At 49.2% G+C, this 25594-nt stretch overlaps 2 protein-coding genes and 1 pseudogene across 6 annotated transcripts; 1 reads left to right on the plus strand and 2 right to left on the minus strand.

Annotated features, from left to right (window-relative positions):
* The first annotated feature begins 1474 nt into the window (after window positions 1-1474).
* SLC5A2 (solute carrier family 5 member 2) lies at window positions 1475-7559 on the plus strand. 2 transcript variants are annotated; one of them, XM_090277687.1, is made up of 14 exons: window positions 1475-1600; window positions 2171-2242; window positions 2319-2423; window positions 3283-3447; window positions 3748-3853; window positions 4089-4169; window positions 4315-4544; window positions 4851-4986; window positions 5205-5312; window positions 5432-5582; window positions 5708-5876; window positions 5952-6167; window positions 6889-7018; window positions 7105-7559. In XM_090277687.1, exons 1-14 carry the CDS (start codon window positions 1475-1477, stop codon window positions 7329-7331), a joined length of 2022 nt encoding a protein of 673 aa, XP_090133813.1. In that variant the 3' UTR covers window positions 7332-7559. The 2 variants fall into 2 exon arrangements, with proteins under 2 accessions (XP_090133813.1, XP_090133814.1); XM_090277688.1 differs by lacking the exons at window positions 2171-2242; window positions 2319-2423.
* On the minus strand, window positions 6285-25316 carry RUSF1 (RUS family member 1). 4 transcript variants are annotated; one of them, XM_090277690.1, is made up of 13 exons: window positions 25000-25316; window positions 24693-24807; window positions 16920-16965; window positions 15267-15299; window positions 15075-15180; window positions 12447-12548; window positions 10600-10670; window positions 10336-10520; window positions 10197-10254; window positions 9739-9809; window positions 8931-9074; window positions 8751-8828; window positions 6285-7718 (listed from the first exon to the last, which is right to left on the minus strand). In XM_090277690.1, the coding sequence occupies exons 1-13, from the start codon at window positions 25297-25299 to the stop codon at window positions 7621-7623; spliced, it is 1407 nt and encodes a 468-aa protein (XP_090133816.1). In that variant the 5' UTR covers window positions 25300-25316; the 3' UTR covers window positions 6285-7620. The 4 variants fall into 4 exon arrangements, with proteins under 4 accessions (XP_090133816.1, XP_090133815.1, XP_090133817.1 ...); XM_090277689.1 differs by having other exon boundaries at window positions 8751-8855; XM_090277692.1 differs by lacking the exon at window positions 6285-7718 and adding an exon at window positions 8363-8624 and having other exon boundaries at window positions 8751-8855.
* Window positions 21065-21669, minus strand: LOC150009725 (thioredoxin reductase-like selenoprotein T pseudogene; annotated as a pseudogene).
* Window positions 25317-25594: the final 278 nt, after the last annotated feature.

Genomic DNA, 25594 nt, shown 5'->3' on the forward strand with positions numbered 1-25594 from the left:
GAGTAGAAAGGAAATAGAAGGAAACTCTAGATTTGGTATGGGAGCAAGGGAAATGGGGGCAGGAGTTGGGGCATGGCAGGCCCTGAACATCAAGATGAGGAGCTTCTACTTCCTCCTGAGTGTGATGGGGAGCTATGGAGTGTTTCTGAGCAGGGGTGTTGTTACAGAACCCCTGGGCTGCTCCAATTGAAAACAAACCCACGGGCTCTTTAGTTAGGGGCCCGATTGCCCGCCGCCAAAATTATAACTCTCAATACCAGAGTTTAGTGAAAAGAAAAAGAATTGTTTATTTAACAGTTATATAGATTTAGTTATTTGCGGATTTCTGTTGTTAAGTCTTATGCTCTTTAAAACACATATCCTTGCCTCCCCCCTTCCAAACCAGGCTAGTTTTAGGAAAGTCAGAGAAACCGTTTCCCTACTTTCCAAACACGGTTCAGCTTTACCAGCAGCTGCCAATCACTCAATTCTGATTGGGGAGGTCCTTTCTGTGCTGTGGTGCCCTCCAGCTCTCAATGCAGAACCACCTGGATTCTCAGCCTCCTTGCAAACTGCCTTCTTCCTGCAAACCGCGTGGATCTTCTCTCCTTCTCAAAACTGCATGGCGAGAGCCTCTTAAAGCAGCCTGGAGACCCCTTCTCCAAGCCACATGGAGAAGGCCCCTTCACCAAGCCATGTGGAGGGAGCACACGAGAGAGCGAGAGAGCGAGAGCGAGAGCGAGCGCGCGGGCGCGCCAGAGAGAGAGTCAGAGCGCCAGAGCCAGAGCGCGAGTGAGAACCCGAGTCAGAGAGCGAGAGTCTGAGCTAAAAATGTCTGCAGCTGCTTATATATCCCTGACTGCGTCCTCTGACGCAGTAGGCATTGCAAACAGTTCTGACCATTCACAGACCCTTACTTAGGCTCTGTGTGCTTTCTCCATACCGTCCCCTGGTTCAAGACTCCTCCCATCTGCCTGAGGCTTTGGATGCATTAAAGCCATTTTGCATAAGAAAGACAGTAGCCACCAGCCTCAGGCATGTGGAAGCTTTTGAAAAGCTGCTTACTTCTCCCCATCCCCCAGCAGCAAACTCTGGGGATTTTTGGACTCCCCTGTTTCTGTAACAGTGTGACAATGTTAGATTAGGGTTTAAAAATGATCCCTCTGGATTAGTCAGAAGTAGGGGGTTGGCTCAGCCAGATTCCCTAAGTCAAGGCTGAAAAGTAGGCATTTTTAGGGGGTGAAGTGATTTGGAGCCTGAGGCACTGGGGAAAAGGTAGGGGATAAGGCCCAGGAAGGAGTGTTCCTGAACTTGAAAGGGCCCACTTCCCCAAGACCAGCCTTCAGCCTTGATGTGACCTGATTCAGCTAAACAAAGCCCGGGAGGGGGGAAAAGGACTGGATGATTTGTCAGCTCACTGCACCTGAGGTAACCATTAATCCCTCCCCTGGAAGAATACAAGGGCTGGTCCCTTGAGGGGCAGATGCTGGACAGAATGGAGGAGCACACAGAGGCAGGCTTGCCAACAGGGCTGGAGGAGCAGAGGGCCTTAATTGACAACCCTGCTGACATCCTGGTCATTGCTGCTTATTTTCTGCTGGTCATTGGTGTTGGCTTGTGGGTGAGAAGTTGAGGGGTGCTGCTGGGGGCCAGCTTTCTGGGGAATGGGGGAAAAGTCTCAGGGAGACCTCACGTAGCGGTAGGGGCAGGATGCCTAGATCTTTCAGGGAGAAACCAGGGGCTGGGGGGAGGCGGGCAAGTAAGTCTCTCCACCGCCCCCTACTCCCACAAGTAAGTCTTTTGACAGCCTCAGGGAGGCTTAGCAGACACTCACTCTTTGTCTTCCCACTTTTGGATTGGGCTAGTATTTTCCTCAGGAACAGCACTCTAAATGAGTATTCTGTTCCCCTGTCTACATTATGGCTGACCAGAGCCCACAGGCCTGATCCAAGGCCCCCAGGAAAGTCAGACCACAACTAGCCACACTCAGGCTTGGGTAGTTGGACACCAGATTAGGGTGTGGGTGGCTCTGGGTGCCTGGGAAGGGGTTGTGGGGGTAGGGTGTGAACCATCAGGGAGCCAAGCACTGGTTAATCTTCAGCCTGAAACAAGGCTGAGGAATGTGTTGAGGAGGCTAATGAGGTCCAAAGATATGCCCTGAACCTAGGTCTCCCTAATTCCTGTCTCCCAGTCCATGTGCAGAACCAACAGAGGCACTGTGGGAGGTTACTTCCTGGCTGGACGGAGCATGGTGTGGTGGCCGGTGAGAGAGGTCGGGCTGTGGAGTGAGAGGGGGCCTAGAGAAGCAGCCTGGCTCACTCCTACCTCCGTTCCCCCAGGTGGGGGCCTCTCTCTTTGCCAGCAACATCGGCAGTGGCCACTTTGTGGGCCTGGCAGGGACTGGTGCTGCAAGTGGCTTGGCTGTGGCTGGATTTGAGTGGAACGTGAGGACCCCTTTTTGCCAATAACCCTCAACCTTGGTGGGAATCCTTGGGAGGGTCATACCTATGTAGGCTCCAGGCAGAGGGTATATGAGACTGGAGGTGGAACTTCCTGATTGTGGAGTGGGGTTGGGCTTCAAGTGAGGGTCACATGTCCAGCATGGAGGCAGAGGGATATAGGAAATGACCACTTTTAGGATAGTGATATGTCCTGCTACTGACTTGCTGTGTGAGCCCAAACCAGACACTACTTTCTGTGGCCTTTATTTACTTCTCTTAGAAGTGGGATAAACAGCCTCAAAGATAGTGAAGTGCTTGTGCATATGCTCTCTGAAGTTGTGGCCTAATGAAGATCTCTGGGCCAAAAGTGGGAGGGAGTAAAGCTCTGGGACTAATACTGGCCTTGGAAAGGTGGGGAGATAAGGGCTTTGAGCTCAGGGCTTGCTGGAGGAGGAGGCCTCTGTGCTGAGCCATGGTGGCTTCTCGCATGGAGAGGAGAGCGGAAGCAGCCCTTCCTGACAGAGGCTGGGGTCAGGCTGAGGGGTCTGCGCTTGGACTAATGAGTTTGAGGGGTAGGTGTTAGGGACCATCTTGGGAGGTACTGGCCAGGGGTCATGGCCTGGGAGAGCAAGAATGGGTCTAGTTAAGGGCTCAAGAAGGTGTCAAGACCATGTTCCTTAATGCCCAAGGCTCAGAGATATCATCTGCCTTTGTGTCCTCTGGGCCCCAGATGTGAACTTGCCTTTAGAATAGCATGTTCACGGAGAGAAGGCCTTTTATACTCTTCCGGGAGAGGTGGGGGAGGACGTGCTCATGGCAGGAACTCAGGGAGTCACTCTCAGCTGTCATGTTGTGCCCACAGGCGCTGTTTGTGGTGCTGCTACTTGGCTGGCTCTTCGTGCCGGTGTACCTGACCGCAGGCGTCATTACGATGCCGCAGTACCTACGCAAGCGCTTTGGCGGCCATCGTATCCGCCTCTACCTGTCAGTGCTCTCGCTTTTTCTGTACATCTTCACCAAGATTTCGGTGCGTACTGGCAGCAGATGGAACTGGGCTCTGAAAGGGGGAGTTCACCCAGTCAAGGTCTTTAGAAAGCTTTGGAGTGGGCGGGACCAAGGAGAAACAGATGTAAGGAGGCAGGGTCTGGAAGGCATGGATTTCTGGGGCTGTGGCCACAGTGGGTGGGACCTGGGAAGGCCAGGCCATGGAAAAATAAAGGAACCTTTGAGGCGTGGCCACACAGGATTGTGATCTGGGCAGGAGGTGGAACTGGGTCCCTGCCCCGGTATCTGGGTCCTGACTTGCGTGTTTGCTCCTTCCCCCAAGGTGGACATGTTCTCCGGGGCGGTATTTATTCAACAGGCTCTGGGCTGGAACATCTATGCCTCCGTCATCGCGCTCCTGGGCATCACCATGGTCTACACTGTGACAGGTGGCCATGGCAGGGGCTTGGGGAAAGGAAGTAGGCTCGGGAGATGTGATAGGATCCTCATTTAGCCATACTCTGCTCACCAAGCCTCCTGTTTCCTGAGTGCATGAGCCTGGAGAATGGGCCATCCTTTTGAAATCTGTTCCCCAGGAAAGGGCACCTTTTCCTATTAGAACAACAGGGTCTATACTAGGATCAGCCTGTCTGGGCTGTCCCCACTGACCCACGCCCATTGCAGGAGGGTTGGCAGCGCTGATGTACACGGATACCGTGCAGACCTTCGTCATTCTCGGGGGGGCTTTCATCCTCATGGGTTACGGTATGTCCCAATGGGGGAGGGGCGCGGAGGTCATGTGTTGCTGGGCTCTCACTCTGGGAGCTGGGACACCCCGTGTTTCAGCTGTGTGTGTTGTAAGGAGGGCCTTGGCAAGGCTCTGGGTCCCCTGATGGTTTTGTCCGCACAGCCTTCCACGAGGTGGGCGGGTATTCGGGGCTTTTCGACAAATACTTGGGGGCAATGACGTCGCTGACGGTGTCCGAGGATCCGGCCGTGGGCAACATCTCCAGCTCCTGCTATCGACCACGGCCCGACTCCTACCACCTGCTCCGGGACCCTGTCACGGGGGACCTACCGTGGCCCGCTCTGCTCCTGGGGCTTACCATCGTCTCAGGCTGGTACTGGTGCAGCGACCAGGTGCGGGGTCAGGGCCTGGGTGGGGAGCAAGGTTGGGGCAGAACCAGAACCAGTGTGGGCGGGGCTAAGGTGGGTGGAGCCTGAAACCATCTGGTGGAGCTGGTCGAGGGTGTAGCCTGACAGGGTGAGAACCCTGCCAGGGTGGAGCTAAACCCGGGATGCCGGACGGTGGGGGCTGTGAATGAAGCGGAATTGCTGCAGCGCTGAACCAGGCGGGGCCTGAATTAGAGTAGCAAGTTGAGGCAAGGCCTGAGGGGGAGGACTGTCCAGGACTGGCCGCAGGTAGTTGAGTGCCCTTGGTCACAGGTCATCGTGCAGCGCTGCCTGGCAGGGAAGAACCTGACTCACATCAAGGCGGGCTGCATCCTGTGTGGCTACTTGAAGCTGATGCCTATGTTCCTCATGGTCATGCCAGGCATGATCAGCCGCATTCTTTATCCGGGTAACGTACGCATATTGACCCAAGAGCCCTGTGCCCATCCAGACCCTTTCTTGTGTAAAGATCCGGGTGCCAGCTTCCCATGTCCGTTACAGTCCTAAAATTTGGGAATTTGGTCATCCAGTCCCACCTCGCCTCCATTAGAATTCCCAGCCCCCGCTTCAGGGATCCGAGTCCCCAGACCAGGTCCTGTCCTAGCTGTGTTGTGCCCTTTCCCCCAGACGAAGTGGCGTGCGTGGTGCCCGAGGTGTGTAAGCGCGTGTGTGGCACTGAGGTGGGCTGCTCCAACATCGCCTACCCGCGGCTCGTCGTGAAGCTCATGCCCAATGGTGAGGGCGAGCACCCAGGTTGCACCCTGCCCACAGGTCCAGGCACGCCTCGGAGACGGCCACCGGGAAGAATCACCCATTGCCAAGCCCTTGCCCTCACTGCTCCCATTGGCCCACAGGTCTGCGTGGACTCATGCTGGCGGTCATGCTGGCTGCACTCATGTCCTCGCTGGCCTCAATCTTTAACAGCAGCAGCACACTTTTCACCATGGACATCTACACGCGCCTGCGACCTCATGCAGGAGACCGCGAGCTGCTACTAGTGGGACGGTGAGGCTTGAGTCCCCACCCCCCACTCCTGCCCCACGAATCAGCCCAGGAGGCGGACAAGAAGCACTGGTAGGGTTAGGGAGAGAATGGGGTCCTGGGTGAAGTCTGATGGCTGCTCACTGCAGGCTCTGGGTGGTGTTCATTGTGGCAGTGTCTGTGGCCTGGCTACCTGTGGTGCAGGCGGCACAGGGCGGGCAGCTCTTCGACTATATCCAGGCAGTCTCCAGCTACCTGGCTCCACCTGTGTCTGCAGTCTTCGTACTGGCGCTCTTCGTGCCCCGCGTCAACGAGAAAGTGAGCATGCGTGAATACGGTTTGCTTGGTGCAGGCCTTGGACATCAGAGAAGGCTGACGCTCTCTATCCTGCAGGGTGCCTTCTGGGGACTGATAGGGGGACTGCTGATGGGTCTGGCGCGCCTTATTCCGGAGTTTTCCTTTGGTTCCGGCAGCTGCGTTCACCCCTCCGAGTGCCCAGCACTCCTCTGCGGGGTGCATTACCTCTACTTTGCCATCGTGCTCTTTGTCTGCTCTGGCCTACTCACCGTTGTAATCTCATTGTGCACAGTACCCATCCCACGCAAACATGTAAGTGTCAGCCTCTGGACAGGCACCAAACATGTATCATGTGGGCCAGGGGAGAGGACCTAATGTTCTATGTTAAAGACCGTTGAGGGCAGGCTGGGAGTCCAGTTTGAGGTTACATTTGCAAAGCAAGCACCATGTTTTTATTTAATGACATTTATTTGAGGTGATTTGGGGGAGGTGGCATGAAGATTGTGGGGGAAGTGATTAAAGCCCCCAACATCCTTGGCATGGCCTTTGGGACTCAAAACACAGGATATGATTGGTGGCTGAGAGGGACAGAAAGCGCACAAAAGGGTTTGATCTTGTTCTGCTGCAGGGCAAGTGTCCCTTGGCAGGGCTGACTGGGTGGGCCAGGCCAGGGAATGGGCGTGGGGGCTGGGCAAAAGGCAACAGGAGGAAATATGAGCAAATACCTACAGGAAGGAACACTGTATTAGCAGGACTGGAAGACTGGAGTCTAATAAAAGTACTACAATTTTAAGTGCAGACAGGAAAGCTGGGGCGATGAATCAGGGCCAAGAGCTTTAAACAATCAGCTAAAGAGTCTGGATTCAGTCTGAGGGCAAAGGGCAGCCATAGGTCATGTTTGAGTGAGATAAGCCAAAGCTAGGTATACAAGCTGGACAGAGGGAGGCTAGAAAGTGCCAGTGTGGGTGAGACATCAGGGTCTGGGGTGGGGGAAGAGAACTCCCACTTGGTCCCTACTCTCACTTTTCCCCAGCTCCACCGTCTGGTTTTCAGTCTCCGTCACAGCAAGGAAGAGCGGGAGGACCTGGATGCTGATGAAGTGGAAGGTCCAGCCTCATCCCCTGTTCAGAATGGGCGTCGCGAGCATGCAGTAGAAATGGAGGGTAAGGCACTACCCTGGGAGGTAGGCCTAAGGAGCTGGGGAAGCCAAGTACCCTCAAACTAACTGCAGGGCCTTAATTTTTCCCAGAGTCTCAATCTCCAGCACCAGGCCTGTTTCACCAGTGTCTGCTCTGGTTCTGCGGAATGAGCGGGGGTGGGGCAGGTAGTTCCCCACCCCCTCCCCAGGAGGAGGTGGCTGCAGCAACCAGGCCGCTGGAGGACATCAGTGAGAATCCAAGATGGGCTCGTGTGGTCAACTTCAATGCCCTGCTCATGATGGCTGTGGCCACATTCCTCTGGGGCTTTTATGCCTGAGGCCAACTGTGTTGGGACACCATAAGCCACGGCCAGGGCAGGGCTCAGTCTCACAATGAGTGTGGGTGGGGAGCCTGCAGTGGTAAGGGGCAGGAAGGGAGGAGGAGGGCCGTGGTTCTCCCTCTAACTTGTCTCTGCATGGGGCTCAATCCAACTGATTGGCAGTGAGGCCCTGGCCAACCAGCCACAGCAGTTCCCTTGTGCAGAAATAAAGCTGCCTTTCCCCCATGCCCTGCTGTGTTCTTGCTTCAGGCTCTCAGCCTGGGGTCTGGCCTTCCATCTGGGCTGCTCACAAGACCTTCTTTTCTGGAGACTGGAGCCATGTGGCCCTCCACTCATCCACCTCTAGCTGGTGCTTCTCAGTCTTCCAGCCCACATCCTGTAGTCCTGGGGAGAGGTCATGAGGGTATTGGTACTCCAGGGAGTACTGGGGAGGAGTCTAGGCTGACCCTGGAGAGAGGGGTAAGGAGTGGCAAAGGCTGGGTGCAGGCTTTATGCTCTGCTCAGGCTTCCACTGCCTCTGCTGGGTGATCTCTGGCATAAAATTAGGCTAAAACCTCATCTGGTTATGGCAAGAATTCATTGAGCTAGCACATGGAAAAGGGATGGAATGGAATAGATCTAAACAAAAGATTGGCATCTGTAAGCCTCCTCTCACTCCCAGTTCTTTAATGCCAAATGGCATTTATTACAGACTCAACACTGACAGACTCAGGTACCATCTTAACCTCTCCATTCTGCAGACAGGGAAACTTATGCCCAGACTTAAGCTCAAAGAAAGAACCCACACTTGAGGAAGTTTGGGTAGGAGGAGTGGATGGGCGGGCCAGTCCCTTTTCTCGAAAAATCCAAAGAACCTTTCCTGGCTCAGACTCGGGCCTTTTCAGAAACTGGAAGGGGGTTGGGGGGGGCATTTAGCTCCGCCCTACCAGCAAGGGGCACCTCAGCAGCGCGCGGCAGCCCGCCAGCGACCCGCCAGCGACCCTCCATCCACCCTCCATCCACCCGGGATCCGAGTCTCCCCTCCCCCGCCGGGGCCCTCTCCTGGGCTAGAGACGGATGCGGGAGGGCGGGGCACAATGGTCCCAGAGCCGGTCTTCTCTCATCCACAAACGTCTTGCCATGATGATAAGCCGATTCGGCTTTATCCTGTTTGACTTTCCTACGGGCCAGAGCCCTGGCAGGGTAGGGTGTAGGGGAAGGGTCGGGACCGGGAGGGAAGGTCAGGGGGATTCATTCCAAAAGACCTCACTCCAAGGCATTCGAATGGCATTCATTCAAATGCAAAAAGATCTGGGTGGAAAAAAAAAAGAAAGAAAGAAAGAACCCACACTTACCACCTCCCAGGTGGAAGGGATGGGGGCAGGCATGGCCCCTGGGGAGAAGGCCAAGGAGGCCAAGGAGCCTAAATGATGTTACCTTTCAAGAACTTTGGGAATAGCTTGTCCAACACTTGGTGTGTCTCCTTGACGATGACCCAGCTCTCTTTCTTAGGACCTGGATGGGGATGCAGAACCAGGAGCTCTTGGGTCCCCAAGCTGAACATCCTCTCTCTACCCCACCTGGAGTTATAAACAATCTAGACTGTGAGGCTCTTACCTGCCCGTACTTGGTTCCTCAGTTCCTCCAGCTCTCTTGGGAGGGGCCCATCTTCCCGAAGGGCTCCAAGCAGCAGCCCGTGTGTGGCAGCCTTTAGGACGGTCTCAGGGCCTGCCATCTGGCTCAGAATGACCTGTACCCGATCTGGAGACCCAACCACAGCACAGACTGGTACCAGGAAGACCACTCCCCAAACACTCTCGACCCTATCACCCTGCTTCATCCCTGTCTGACCCTGGAGGCCCTCACCTGGCATGGAAGGCCATCTTTCACCCTCTCCTTTCCCACTTCATCTCCTGTTCCTCCCCAGTGCTCTGACCAAACCAAAATGTCCAATTTCCAAATACAACTTCACAGCAGCTCACCAATGTGGGTTTATTTTGCATGTTTGTAATGGCTAGTGAGAATAAGCACCCTTTAACACACAACCAGCAGACCAGTAAACTCTAGTACCTTTTTCCTCAAGAAGTAACTCTGAGATAACTAAAGGTCATAATCTAATTTGAGTGTATTGAAATATACAAGGTGCTTTTACATAATCACATAATCACCTTATTTGATCCTCATAAAAACACTGTAGGTAATAAGGCAGGTATTGCTAGCTCCATTTTACAGAGGGGTAAAGTGAACTTCATGGCATGTGCAGCTCTAATTCGAATGCATCAAGTCTCATCTAGAGCTCCCTCCAGGACACCAGGTGGACTCCAAACTGCCCAGAGCTTGTCCAGGGCTTGTGGCCCTGAAGCTGGAGGGATGACAGGCTGACCCCAGGTGGGCGAGTCTAAGGTTCAGAGAACATGGCACTTACTTTGTGACTGGTCCCAGTGAAGAAGGTAAGGTTCTCGGTGTCCCTCAATCAGCTGCTGCAGCTCACAGACACTGAAGGAAAGGAAGTGCAGTGGAGGAGAAAGCAAAGGCAGGAGTGAACAGCCACCTGTTAACTGTAACTGTTATTGTTACAGTACTGCATCTGTCCTTCACCCACTTCCCTCTATCCCTTAGCACCCATGCACCCCACAGCCACCTTCCCTTCTTTCTGCATCTAGTCATCCATTATCCCACCCATCCATTCTTCCTTCATCCAACAAACATATCCTTCATATCTACTCTATTTTACACACCTAGCTGCACTCAAGCACCCATGCTGACCCACGTCTATTCAATGGAAATAATCTAGAGCAGAGGTGGGCCTGGTCAAGGAAGGCCACTGTGTAACTGGAATGAAGTGCATGTGTGTGGGGGGGTGGAGGACCCTGGGCTACTTACCTGGAGACCAAGCGATGTAGAGGGACCCCCAAGGACAGAGACAGAGATGGCCAGAAACCTGTGGGAAGTTGGAGTCAGGAGTCCCAGGCAGGGGGACAAACTGAGAGACATAGGACTTGAGCCCATGAGGTTGGGTCACCTGTCCATAGTGGCTCCATCTGATTGGCTGAAGTGGGGTCAAGTACCTCTCCCCTCTGAAGGAAGTGCTTCAAGACCAGCCAGAGCCGGCCTTCATTCAAGGTCTCTATGACAAGGGCTTGGACTGCCTGGTAGTTGGCGTAGATGTGGAGGGCAGTGAGTAAGAAGAAACAACTGAGGCTGAAGCTGCAATGAGAGAGTGAGGTGGTCAGCAGGGGCAGAGGCCCAGCAGGACACCACCGTCCCGCACTTGCTCTTGGCTTACCTAGGGCAATCTGACACGAGGGGAAGCATCAAGAGGCTGACCAGGAGCCCTGCCAGATTTACCAGCGTCTCCTGGAAAATGGCAGAGGGGTTGGGAGTTGGAGGGCTCCCCTCCAGGCCAGACTGAATATAGGCATGAGTGCTGGGGCATTTCTTCCTGCCCCAGAACCACTCAGGTCTCCCCACACTAATGAGGGTGCCTAGTAAATTTTTAACATTTTTAGTGAGTGTGCTATCATTTAAAAGATACCAGCTGCTTCTCTGCCCAGGCAGATACAATGCCCTTGGAATATTGTCTTCTTTGTTTTGGAAGAGTCACCTGAGTGGTTAGGCAAGGAAATGTCCAGAGAGTGGGGAAGTATTTTTTTTTTTTTTTTTGGTGGTTAAAGAAGCCTGAATTCCCCCTACCCACTTGGGTATGCAATTAGCAGCATTTTTGCAAAGGAGTCAGGAATGACCAGGAAGAAAGGCACAAGATTTAAACCTCTTACCTTGAGAATCAATGTTATTAAATCCCTCTGATGGCCTGAGATGGCCTGACTGAGCTCACCCTAGGAGGAAGGACCACAGGCCGCCTGCCCCCAGCTCATGAGGGAGGAGTCTGAACTGGTGCCCCTGATTACTTGGGTCTCCAGGAGAGCTGGTCCTGGCACAGAGAGGGCTTAGGCTGGAGAGCTTTTCTTACTCAGCCACCTGGGTAGGGGGGTGAGCTGTGGAAATAAAGGCTGTAGGTGTGATAGTAAGCTGGGGATCAGGAACCTTGGGAGTTCAGGAGTAGAGGACTGCCTTCTGCCTAGGTGGGGACAGTCATATTCAGCAGCCACATTAAGTGGTAACAAAGCAGCATCAGCAGAAGGCAGGGGGTCTGCTGCAGGACTGAACATGTCCCAGGTTGCCCCTGTGATGTGTTATTGCCTCTGTGGACTGAAGAATCCCTAGAGCCTTGGAAAATACAGCTAGGGGGTGGGCAAAGCTGAGGGGTTAGAGAGAGTAGATGAGAGACAGCAGGCACAGTGCTGGGAGATCCTAAAGATCAAGGCTTGGGTTGTACTAATTTCTTCTTCCCTAACAATCTACAGGAGAAATAATGGGGAAAAACTAGTCCAACCAGTTCCTGAAAGAAGGGACGTGTCCAACGGGACCCAGGGAGACTGAATCACTCTGTGTCTTACTTCATCATTGGTGGTAGATTGATGAGTTATCTCCTGACAAGGCCGCTATAGGAATTTAATGAGTTCATACAAATGAAATACATGGTTAATGCTTAACAAATATAGGTTTGGTGTGAGAGTTACATGATGCAATGCACACAGCACTTACCACAGGGGTTATGGGCGACCCAATACCTATAGGGTTCAGCCTGCAGGGGTGGTGACACCCCTACTCCAGCCTTCCCTGGTCAGGTGAGGGGCTGGGCCAGAAGGCCTGCTAAACTGCTGAGCAGGTGCCTCTGGCCAGCCAGTGACTGAAGCCACCTCACATGCTGAGCACTTTTTGACTTGCCAAGTGCTTTAACATGTGGGGCCTAACATGATCAGAACATTCACCTCTCAGAGTGGAGCTATGGCCTAGAGAGAGTGAGGGCTAGGGCTCATTCTTGGCCACTTGGGCAGTGGACAAAGGCTAAAATGATCAGCTTGGACCGACTGCCACCAGAGCCTGTGCCCTCACACCTGACTATCTATCCTGAAACTCAGAGCAGGGAGCACCTGCATTTCTTTCTGCATGTCTCTCACCTCTACCCCCAGAAGCATTCAGGTGCTTCTGTCCACACTCCCAAATTGTGAGCAGGCCTGATGCCCAGCCCCCCATTCTACTTTGTACCATCCCTCTGATTCTGCTGCTCACCTGGCTGCTATCCTTGGCGGACACGTCGGCCATGTTGTTTCTTCGCGCCTGGTGCATGGTCAGAGCAGCCCGAGTGGCCCCGCCGGCCACACTCACGATGCACTGGGTGAGGAAAGGGAAGAGTGAAGGCGAGAGTGGCCCTGAGCTCTGAGAACACAGGCACCTCTGTGGGCGAGCCAAGCAAATGGCTCAAGCCAGCTGGAGAAAATCAGGCTTCAGGCAACCCTACAGCAAAACCCTGAGTGCTCTCCTTGGTACTGGTCCTCACTCCGCACTTCTGCTATACCGACTGCCCCTCTAATTCTGGGAGAAAACTCAAATTCTGCCTGCCAGACCACCCCGTGTACCTGGATCTGAGGACACTCAATTTCCTTCCCCAAGGCGGAGGCCCAAAGACCAGAACGCCCTGCCCTCCAACTTCTACTTTGGTTGCACCCTCTCCCTTGCTGAGCTCCCAGGCCCCATCTGGTTTCCAAGTTCATGGTTGCACTCTGCCTGCTGGCAACTAAAACTCCACTCTCTTTCTGCCCCAGTGGAGGTCTATCCAAGTCTTCCAGACCAGTTCAAAAGCCACAAAGGTGATCCTGACCTCCAACAGAAACTGGATCTCTCCCTTTGAGATCTAAAGCTTATTGATGAGTGTCACTGATCACCTTCATTCATCGTATATATATCAAACCTTTTTTAGATGTCAGGCAGATTTAAGTAATATTATATAATTCAGGCTCAATCTCTGCCCTCAGGAAGCTTATACTGTATAGCAATAGATGATAAAGAAATAAACAAATTATGTAGACAGAGGAAATAGCTTGCTTAAAGGCAAGAGGAATGTGATACAAAATGAGCAGGAGTGACTGGGGAACCTGGTCACGCAGAACACTGCAAGCCTGGAGTAACGGGGCAGGGAAGTGATCTGATTTGACTCTCTCTCTCTCTTTTTTTAAAAACTATTCCCTTTTTTTTTTTTTTTAACTGATTTTTATTTATTTTTTTAACAAGGTTACTTTTTAATTTTATTTTTATTTATCTGTTTTTAGAGAGAGGGGAAAGGAGAAAGAGAGGGAGAGAAACATCAATGTGCTGTTGCCCCTCACGTGCCCCCAACCGGGGACCTGGCGTGTAACCTAGTCATGTGCCCTGACTGGGAATCGAACCAGCGACACTTGGTTCGCAGGCCGACGCTCAATCCACTGAGCCACAGCAGCCAGGGCTTTGACTCCCTCTCTTATTGGACTGCTCTGGGAAGGACTGAAAAGGGTGAGAATGGAAAGGGAGACTACTTAGGAAGCAACTATGTTTTTTCAGCAGTGAGGAACCACAGGTGACATGGAGATGGAGGAATGACTGGACTGGAGAGATTCAGGAGGGAAAATAACAGAACTGAATGGAGATGTAGCTGAGGGTGACAGGTCAGGGAGCAGGAGAAGGCATGGATGACAGCCAGGCTTTTGGTCAGTGTACCTGGGGGACAGAGGTGCTCGGTCACTGAGACCAGAACTCTAGAGAGGGCTGGGGAGAGGGAGAAAGAGTGCGGGAGTAAGTTCCTGGCCCTGTTCTATTCCCTCCTATGATGAGACTGAGGCCCAAAGGCAGAGTTTAGTTCAGAATTCGAAACATGGCAGAGGTCTCAATCCTTGGGCTACAGCAGCGATTTTCTCTGGGGTTTCCTGGCCTCGGGGGTGAGAGGATACTCAGGGCACTCAGTGCATGGGCCAGGGAAGCTACCTGTCCTCCACCACAAAGAACTGTTGCATATGACATGTCAGTACTACCCTGAGGAGATACTGCTCTAAAGTGATTTTGAACAGATAGATGGGCCTTTTAGATGTGTCTTACATGTCTTCTTAAGAGTCTTCAGTCTGTGGCAGGTACTTAACCCTGTGGTGAAATCATGCTAAACTCTTCACCAAACCTTGCTAGGCTTCAGTTTCCTCATGTGGATAAAGTCAACTTGAAGGAACCGTGAGGTGAGTAGCCTGGATGAAGTGCTTGCATTCACCCTACTTGCCCCTCTATCCTCACCATCCAGTCTGTATCCTGTCTTGCCACACTGTTCTTTCTGCTTAGAATACCCACCCCGCACCTTAACTTCATTCTTCAGGACCCAGCCCCAGAAGAGCGACTTCCTCCATCCCTTCACCAAGCCAGATTCCCTGCTGAATCCTCTTGCCCCATACACTTATCTAGAATACCTCAGTCTGCAATTCTATACACATTTGTTTAATTTTGGGTGGTTTTCTTTCAAAGATGGAAGGGCCATATTCCATGCCAAAGGCACTAGGCAGTAGGCACTCAACACGTATTTTACTGAAAGAATGAAAGGTAGTTAGGAAGCTGGTCCCGAGATGTTGGCACTGGAGCACCCCTCCTCTCAGCTCAGAGCTCCTCACCAGTACCATGGCTCTAGATGCTTCCTTCAACTACCTGAGTCAGCAGAGGCTTTCTGGCTGAAGAAGGATCAGAAAGTATGGTTGGGTTTGAGTAGAAACATCTGAACTTTTTCACTCTTCTATAAGTACCTTAAACACAGTGTCCAGGCTGGGCTGACCTGTGCACCCCAAGTGAGCCCATACACTGCCACACTAGGCAGATATCCTGGCTATAGGGGAGCCCCAGAGGTATAGGTACCTTGGCTAGGTTGCTGATGCAGATGGTCATGGTAAAACAGATTGGGTACAGGGGAGCCATAATCTCCAGGAACATGGCTACATCGTTGAGGATATCAGCAAAAAGCCTGGGGGAAAGGATCACAGTTTAGAGGTCAGAGGTTAAAAACCTTCATAACAGAAGACTTCCCTCCCCTCAGTCCCAGCTCCTCACCTCCACTGCTTGGCATTACAGTCCAGTTTGCTCCTATTAGGGAGGAAAGGTTGATTTGCAATTTGGATTTAAGAAGAAAACAGATCCTGTGGGCAGTTTAGGCCATCCTTAGGACACATTAACATCTGAAGGGCTCGGGAAAACCCATACCCCCAGCCAACATCCTGTCACTGCTGCCTGAAGTGGCACCATTAGCTGGGAGGACCTTCAGTGGTCACTTAAGTGTTTCTCTCTTACTAACCCATGACACACCAAGGAATAAACTGTCTTATGGCTGTTCCCATCCTCTGCTGAGAAAGCTATTCCTGGGTTCCTCTGCCATCCTCCCTCCCCCTCCTCCTGCTTTGAGGGTACCCAGCAAGAGGGCCACTGGTAAATACTTCATTTATGTAACACACTGCATTTTAAGATTATTAGCCCAGAGAAAGAATAAGACTTCCCTCAAATTACATGGAGAGTTGGGGAATAGGCCAGGAGGAAAAGCCAGGTTCTGACAGCCAGGCCTAGGGTATTTCCATTACACACCACCACAGTGGTCACCTCTTCTGCCAGGCAGAGGGACTCCCTAATCCATGCACAAACACCTGGGGACCACTTCCCCAATGGCAAGAGATGTTGCAGTACCCAGCATAGCTCAGATTTGCAGCATTAGTCCCTGACCCTTAATCTGATATCTCCTAGAGGGAAAGGGAGAATTTCTGGGTGGGGAGTGGGACACACATGAGGAACTCCTGAGGGAATATATGGCAAAGGCAGGACTGGAACACATGGGCCCGGCCTAGGACTGCTTACTAAAGCATTTGATACCACAGAAAGAGTACAGGCTTTAGGTTCAAATCCCATCTCACTAGTTACAAGCTGTGTGGTATGGGTAACTTCCCTCTTTTAGGTTTGCTTCGTATCTGTAAAACATACACATTCAATCTTACTCTAAAAACTTTTATAAGGAAAAAAAACTTTTATAAGAATTATAGATGATATATAAAAGCTTACGAAGCATGGTTAGAGTTCTTAATACCAGCTAGTGTTCACTGAGCACATATTATACACCACACAATGTGCTAACCACTTAGCATCAACTATCTCACTGTACCTCACAACCACAATTAACAGAAAATACTCAATCACTCCTGAGGTTGCCCAATACTGACTTGAGGAGGAGACAGGCAGCACAAGACCCTCAGTCCCTTCTAGATAAATGGTAACATTGATCCCATGTGAGACAGGGATCCTGATGACTTGCTCAGGCCCACTCCCCACTCAGCTTGGCAAAGTCCAACTAAGTATCTGAACCTCCACAGTAGCCTCTGAAGTAGTCATTTCTTTTGGGCTAAGCACTGTCCCGTTCATTCTTCTCTTTCAATAAGTAAACAAAGGAAACACAAAGCCTTGTGGCAAATTAGGGCTCTTGAAGGCTAATCTCATCATAGCAATGACTGTGTGGCTTCATTGCTAGGTGACCCTGGGTGAGCCACCCATACCAGGTACTCTAACTAAAGACTCCTTAGCTCTAATGATATAATCGTTAAATCTCCTTTACCTTGAAAATTGGTAGGAGAGAGGAGAAGCTGAAAATACAGCCAGTGTTGAGACAGAAAGGACCACTTTCTGGGGAGAGTGGCCAGAAGTCTCTGACCTGGAAGACAGACTCACCCCTTCCACCAGGCAAAGATGATGCGGCCCAGCATGCCCGTTGAATCTGGGGGAGAGAGGCATTGGTCAGGAACAAGGAAGGGCCCTGGGGCCTGTGGTGCCTGGCAGACCCAAGCACTGACATGACTGATTCACCTTGGGTCACTGTTCGTGGGAGCTCAGTCTGGTACAGTAAGTTCTAGACAGATGCAGCTATATGACGGGTCCGCAGTGCCCGGACTTAACAGCTCATCCACCCGGTATGCACCCAGGAGAACTAGGTACCCATGCACACCGAGCGGCATGGGCCAGACATGGTCCCTGTAGCACTGTTCATAACAGCAAAAAACTGGGAAAAAATGCAAATGCTCATCATCAGCATGTACAAATAAATTCTGGTACATTCACTCAGTGGCATATCAGACAGCTGTGAAAAGCCAATGGACTACAACTACTCACATCAACATGGATGAATCCGAATAAAACTTCACATGAAAAAATAAGTCATGAAGACTATATACATCACAGCATACTTTTCATAAGCTCTAAAATAAAACTAAACAACAGAGTGTTTAAGCCACCAAAAAAAGAAAAGGAGGAAATGTTATGTGGAAAGTTCAGATATTTTGAATCTTAGGTTGGGGAGTAGGTTCACAGGTGGTCATCAGAATACAAAGAAATAAAAAGGATTTGAACTGCAGGTTGGTGACAGAAAACTTGGGGATGTGGGTCAGAGGGAGAGGCCTCCTCAGGCTAGGGAGTCAGAGAAGTCTCTGGAACCATCCAGACCTTCATTTGTACAACAAATGCTTACTGGCTACCTACTCTGTGCCAGGCACTGAGACGTAAGGGATACCAGTGACCCAGAAAATTATGGTCCCAGGCTCCAAACCTAGTGTAAAAGCAAACAGCAATCTGTGTGAAAAACACTAATTTAGACCAGGGATCAACTAGTTAACTATGATCTGTGGGCTTCCAATCTCTGTTTTTGTAAATAAAGTTTTATTGGAACACAGCTGTGCTCATTCATTTACAATGTCAAAAAAAAAAAGGCAAAATGGAGCCAGAGCTGCCACTCCAGATGAACTGCCTTGCACATCTTATGCCTTAAATTGTTGGAATGTTAAAACAGGGAAAAATAATCTTTGGACTGGGACTAAAGCAACCTTGTGCCCCAAGGAACTGTTTGCAAAGATAACAAGAAAGCAGATACTATGACTACGTGATTGAAAATTAAAATCATTGTTTAGAACCAGCATCACTACGTTTTGTTACCTGCACTAATAGAAATAACTTCCTTCTATTGAAGTAATTGTTCCCTTTACCTTTTGTATACCCACTGTGTTTGTATCCTAATCAAAACGTTATTTGGGCTTCTGTCTGAATCAATGCTTCCCAAATAGTTATTTAAAAAAAAAAAAAAATTAATCTAACAAATAATTTCTTCTTCAATAGTAATTGCGGTAAAAACCCCAACATTAGCTAACCTGCTGTCATGTTCTCTGGCCTTCTAATTCATATATACATAGATATTTATAGACTATAGAACTACACAAATTTGTGACCAACCAATAAACTCTGAAATCTTAGGAATAAAACTATATCTTTTTAGTTAAAAAAAATTTTTTAAAAGACTCATTTACTTTTATAGAGGGGAAGGGAGGAAGAAAGAGGAGAGAAACATCAATGTGTGGTTGCCTCTCATGTGCCCCCAACAGAGAACCTGGCCTGTAACCCAGGCATGTGCCTTGACTGGGAATCGAACCAGCAACTCTGGTTCACAGGCTGGCGCTCAATCCAGTCAGCCACACCAGCCAGGGCTATATTCTTTTTTTAAAAAAGGTTTTATTTATTAATTTTTAGAGAGAAGAGAATGGAGGGAGAAAGAGGAGAGAAACACTGATCTGTTGCCTCTCACACGCCCTCCAACTGGGGACCTGGCCCTGCAACCCAAGCTCGTGTCCTGAAGGGGGAATCAAACCAGCAACCCTCCTGGTTCGCAGGCTGGTGCTCAATCAAATAAGCTACACCAGCCAGGGCAAACCTCTATTCTAAATAGCTTCACTTAAACTTTCCTTTTTCCCTTAAATTTTTTTTTATATTCAGGCTTCCCACTAAGTTTTCACCAAACCCCATTAAATCCTAGATTTATATATGACCAAAGAGAAAAACAACAATACTGAGATGGGTATCAACAAAATAGCTGAGCTTTATCAGAGTCTAAGACATCTAAAGCTATTCTCTGAAAGACAATTTATTCACCCAAGGCACCAATGAAAAGTTAGAATCAAACCTTAGGTTATTCACAGCTGACCTGTCAGATACACAGGAACATCCAAGGCTCAAGGCTGAAAGGTGTAAATGCTAAAAGGTTAACTGTCAGTAGTGGAATATCCATCAGCTGAAGAAAGATGCTGGACACACTCAGCAGTATGTTCAACTTGCAGAAGATAGGAAGTTTGAGCTGGTACAAATCAAGTTAATAAGGTTTCAGCCTGAGTCAATGATAACAAAATGTTATTACACCTGAATAATAATAACCTGTAACTAACTTCCCAGCTTAAATTGTATTGATTCTTAGCCATTATATGAACTTAGGTTAACAGTTCTGCAGTCTTAATTAAAAGGACACACCATTTTAATAAATTTTCTGCAGACTAACTTCTTGTAAGCTAGAGATTGCGGAATGTTCCACCTTGAGGTTGTCACAATCATTATCATTACCAGACATGCATTCGACAAATATCTAGTCACAAAGAAAGTATACAGTTGTGCTGTTTGGTGGACCCAATGTTGAATTATGTCATAACTTTTCCATAAATCCCTTTACTTCCACTAACAAATCTGGACCTACTACTGCTATACCTAAATGGAGGCCAAAGTATGTTATGGCTGTTGTTAGATGACTATTTTTCTACATTCAGTTCTATTTCTGCTAAATTACTCTTATAGTCTTTTTAGAACTCTGAAAAGATATTAAATGCACCAAATAATAATTTTCAGTTTTGGCCCTGGCTGGTGTGGCTCAGTGAATTGAGCACCAGCCTGTGAACCAAAGGGTTGCTGGTTCAATTCCCAGTCAGGGCACATGGCTGGGTTGCGGGCCAGGTCCCCAGTTGGGGGCATGCGAGAGGCAACCACACATTGATGTTTCTCTCCCTCCCTGCCACTCTCTCTAAAAATAAATAAAATCTTAAAAAATTTTTTTTTCAGTTTGTTCCCCAAATATAACAAAATTCTGATATATGTTAGGCAAGTTAAATTAGACAAGTGATCTCCATTCATCTAATATGAATATTCTTTAGTTAGACAAGAAGTGTCAATTATCCTAAAAATTGTAAACAATATATTATTTGTGTGTGAATCTAAAGTGTGTTCCTTATGAAATTACCTGAGTTAAACAAAAATTTAAGCAGATGACTGTTAAACATAATGTTAATAGGTACACTGGGCAATAAATTCAAAGTTTTTATTTAACTTATATCTGCTTAGCTTTTTATTAAATATAAAGGTCCAGTTAATCAGCTCATTAGACTGAGAGACACTTTTAACTATAACAGGGTTTAAAAACCAGTTGGTTTTTTAGTAGTTCTCTGGTAATCCCACATGCTCACGTGCACACACACAAACTGGTAGAGTACTCTGCATATAGGATTCCCCCACAGAATCTTTTATAATGTACTGTTCACAATCTGCAGGATTTTGAAACCTATATAAATGGGACATGATCAAATTAAAGATGTCTGATAAACTCTTAAAGTTTTAAAAACTTCAGCTGTATTCCCAAAAAGGAAAATTAACATAAAATCCCAACAGATTTAACAGACACCTTTAAAAAGAATCAAATTCTAACTCATTTTGCTACTTTTTCAAATACTACTAAGGAAAAGGAGGTACAAGCAGTAATGTTTACATTTTAAAAAGCTATTAACTGAGTGGATTTGGGATAGAAAAAACAAACTATTCAGTATTATTAAACTACACAAATATTCAAAATTCCAAAATGTGCAAGCACTGAAAAACTGTCCTGCATTGAGGTTTTCTAAGGTACAACGAGCCTGCCGAGAAAGCATCTGGTCTGTACTAACAGCTCACTATCTTCAGTACAGGCCTTCAAAATGTCAGTCACGCTGCTCTTGCAAAAATCCCTTAATGTAAATGAGGTTTCAGTGCTGATAAGTGGGGCTATGATTGATGATATGGATTGAATCCATAGGCACATGGAATTTCATTTCATTGTCAAGAATTTGAACAAGCTGTGGCATGGATAGAAGGTGACTATATTCCAGCTTAGACAAGGGTACGTCAAAGTTATCTCAAATGCACCTGTTCACATACACTGGTTCTCAATCATGTTGCTCAAGGAAAAAACTATCCTACATCCATAGACCTTATTTATCGGCCCCACTGCCAGATGCTAGGAGCTTGCATGCCAAAGAAAGCAAAAGGATCCTTGCCAGCAATTATTAAGCCTATTAATACTAGTCTGAAGACTGATAGGAAAGATGCTATGTGTCTATATATTGCTTAAGGGAGGTAATTCTCTCCTCCAACGTGGATATCTGGGTACCACTGGCTAATAAGTGGCATGTACTCCTCAAACATCCACCTATAACCTCAGGAAACACAAATCTGGGACTTGAGCAATGGCTTGTGGCATACTGCATCTTTAATCTCTTGCTAGGCACACTGTTCAGGCTGACCTCCGGACCAACACCAACACCGTCATCAGGAGCAGTAGCAAAAGCCTCCTCTTATTTGAGCCAGTCATGTCTGCCGCACTCAGACTAAGACTGCAGCTGGAGCAGGAGTGGTGAGCTGCTCCCCACCCCGCGGGCACAATCTGCCAAGGGCCAACGTCAGGGAGCCAGGCAGGAATCCTGAATAGTTATTCTTATTGACCTCAAATAAAAGCTTGTTGCCTCTCACTTTGAAAAGCGTTTTATTTTGGGGTTAGCAGCAGATTGTCTATGGATGTTTTTGTGACAATGGTAGAATCAGGTTGCTGTGACTGAAACTATACAGCCTGCAAAGTGTGAAATATTTACCATCTGGTCCTTTACAGAAAGCCCGCTTACTCCTGATTTAGACTATACTTTATACTGAGAGTAACAGTTATTAAGTTCAACAAGGGGGATTACAAAGGACTGTTTGAGAACCAAACAACTGGAAAGGCCTCATACAGTGGGTACTGGAAAGGACAGATACATCAGACAGAGGACTCTCAACTTGCTTAAGCTTAAGTGAGAGATGCAAGGGATGCCAGGTTGTGGAAAGGAGGGTTGGGAGCTTCTCACAACATAGAAAGGTAGTGATATACACCAGCCTCCCCCATTCTCCACTGGAACCAGATGTACTCATCCTTTGCCATAGCCTCCATCCGCAGGCATTGAGGCCTTCTACCTAGACATCTTTTACCCAATCCTGGACTTGAGGGAGACTGCCAAGCACTCTGGTGGACACTTGAAATATATATGCCTTTCAATCTTCACAATAGTCCTGACTTTGAGAGGAATCATCCCCTTTCACAAAGCTTGAAGACAGGTAAACAAAATGGGACATTTTGCAGATCTGAATTTCCAGTTTTTCTGAAAGAACCTGAAGACATGGCAACACTGGACCTGCCTTCCCTTACTACCACAATGGGCTGGGGCTGAGTGGTGGCTATCTCATCCAGAGGCACGTGTACAACACATTTCCCATCGAGCCTGCTGTTTCTTGTTTGTCTCCTGTCTGTCCCTGGAAGTAATACCCACCAGGCTGGCTGTAGTATAGGCATTCTCCCTTTATCATCCACCTTACCCTCTTATCTTCAAGTGCATTTTATTCTACACAAAATTTTCACTGTTCTGTTTAAGATTCTTGTATTGGGTCAACTTAGCGGCTTTGAATATGGCAAGACTACTTTTACTGGTTGAGAGATAGCTCACTGGCCAGACTCCTATTTTTCTTCTTTTGACTGCATGCTCTAACCACTCAGGTGTACGTCCTGCACACAAGGGTCACTTAGCAGAAAGGGGGACTGCTCTGTTTGTCATCAGAGGCAGTCTGTAAGGCCCTGTCAGAATCTGGAGGTTGGCACTAGAGTACAATGACATATATGCTCCCTATTCTCTAAAATTCAACATTTTCCATAGACTAGGAAACCTAATTTCTACCTGCTTTTCTCTGCCTCATTTACAATTAATTAAGCTGTAAGATCTAGAAATTTTTGAGTACTAGTAAGGGATAAGCTATCCACAAACTGCAATTAGCTCCACTCTAAAATCCTAACTGGCAGGAGTGTGATGTTAAGAGTGAAACAAAGGAGTCAGTCAGTTTGGGTCCAAATCCTGGCCCTATGTTATCTCAGGCAAGTTACTAAACCTTGCTGTGCTTCAGCTTTCCCCTATGAAAAATGTATGAACAAATGGCACCCACCTAATGTGGCTGCTACAGAGACTATGTTACATCATTATGTAAGTGTGCAAAATGCCTGGTATACAGTAGGCTGTCAAAATATGAGCTAATAGTATTACTGTTGTTAGGTATGACAACTAATATCATGTCCCATTAAGAGATCTGTAACTGAAAGTGACCGCATAAAAAAATTCCAAGAGTTTCTTATATAAAGCTCTACATATAAATTTCCCGTGTTTGATGGAAATGAATTTATAAAATTCCAGTTAAGAGGGCTTTTAAAATATCAACAATAGGTTCTAAAGTAAACGGATACTTCTTCATATCTTAAAGTGGTCTTTCTTTTTTTAAAGATTTTATTTATTTACTTTCTAGAGAGGGAAAGAGGCAGAAAGGGAGAGAAACATCAGTGTGCGAGATACATGATCGGTTGACTCTTGCACGCCCCCAGCTGGAGGTTGGGGGGAGTGCGCGGGGCTGGCCTGCAACCTAGGCATGTGCCCTGACTGGGACTCAAACTAGCGACCTTTCTGTTCGCAGGTTGATGCTCAATCCACTGAGCCACACCAGCCAGGGCAGTCTTATTTTTAACATTTATTTAAAGACATTCATAGACAGCATGCTGGTGATAAGACTAGAGTGTTAGAAATGACATGACAGCAACAACTCCTGACACAGGCTCCCACAGCACTCCAGACACTTAGCCCACAGAAGAACAATGGAAAAGATCCAAATTAGGCAGTTTGGTGGTATGAAAATGTACTCTGAACTACACCTCCTGGGTTCAAATCCAAGCCCTATAACTTAGTGGTTATGACCCTGGGCAAGTTACTTTTGTGTGACTCAAGATTCCTCATCGATAAAATGAAGGTAATGATGATACCTATCTCAGAACTACTGTGAAGACTGAAGCAGTACATTTAAAGACTGGCATATAATAAGCATCGTTTGCGCCAGCCCCAGATCACTACCACTTCTCCACTGAAATACACTATCAGAGAGCTTCTTCCCAGAGGTAACTCACATTTGATAAATTTGCTCAGTCTTAATGATAAAGGTGTAAGCATCTGGGCTCCAGATGTTAGGGACTCGGATCATCGAACGGGCTGCACTGCTGGCGTGCAGGACAAGGGTAGTCCAGCAGTGGACAGCTAATTAATCACTGACTGCAGACAATAAAAACCTTTAAAATGCACTCCGTTAATTTTTAGCAGGATACCAGGCACTGTTCCAGGCGCTAGGGAGATCCGGCTCCCGGACCTAATCGTGCAAAGGTCCATAAACCATACCGAACACCGAGAGGCGTAAAGGAGAGGCTGGAACTGGCCAAACAAGAAGGAAGCCGGAGACGGCAGGGCTGAGAGCGTTCCGGGAGGCTCCGGGGGCTCCGCTTACCTTTCACCAGCCACGTGGCCGTGGCCGCTGAGACGGAGGCCTTCGCGTTTCCCACCCCTACGCCTAGCAAGACCGCGTGGGTGGCCAGGGAGCCCGAGAGGCTGGAAGCAAAGGCCTGGGGAGCAAAGAAACGGGGTGAGGAGGGGCACAGGGGCGCGGAAGTCTAAGGTCTAACGCTGGCTCTCCTTGCTGTGTGACCTGGCCCTGTCACAGCTCTGCTCCGAGCCCGCCTGCAGCCCAGACGGGGCGGGAGAGGCGCCCCCCCCCCCCCGTCCGCTTACCCCCGGCTGCACGCGTCCCCGCTGACCTGCACGGAATCCCACAGCTGGTAGGGTAGGTAGTCTGGGCTGACGCTGTCCGGAAAGCCCTGAGGCAGCAACACTGCCAGCACCGCAGGGAGAGGCGCGAGCGCGGTACCGGGAGCTCCCCCTCCGCCCCCGTCCCGTCCTTCGGGTTTCACCTTAAAAGGCCTGGAGAACCCCCACCAGCGCCACCCCCAGGTCTCCCACTGCAGGCTCCCGTCGGCAGCGGCGCAGCAGCCCCGGGCGGCCTGCGAGCCGAACTGCTCGGAGCACAGCAGAGGCCCTGCACTTGCATGGCCGGCCATCCCAACCACTTCCCTCAGCCCCGCCAGCCAGAACACATGCGCAGATCGTGTGTCCGGCTGGGCTACGGCGGCTGCAGAGGGGCAACCTTCCTTCGCGAAAGCGTGTTCGGCCTTTGCGAGGTCTTTGCTTAAATCTAGGAAGTAGACTGTGCCTTTGTGACCTCACCGCCTCACCAGCGCCGCAGGGCTGATCCTGGCCCTTGCTTTTTGTAGCGTTGTGTGGAGCAATGGGGGCTGTCTAACCCGCCAAGCCGGGGAGGCACCTGCATGTCTGTGACCCTCGACTTCCAGTTAT

Source organism: Furipterus horrens, unplaced genomic scaffold (genome assembly GCF_987537825.1).
Source record: "Furipterus horrens unplaced genomic scaffold, mFurHor1.1.pri manual_scaffold_5, whole genome shotgun sequence".
NCBI lineage: Eukaryota > Metazoa > Chordata > Mammalia > Chiroptera > Furipteridae > Furipterus > Furipterus horrens.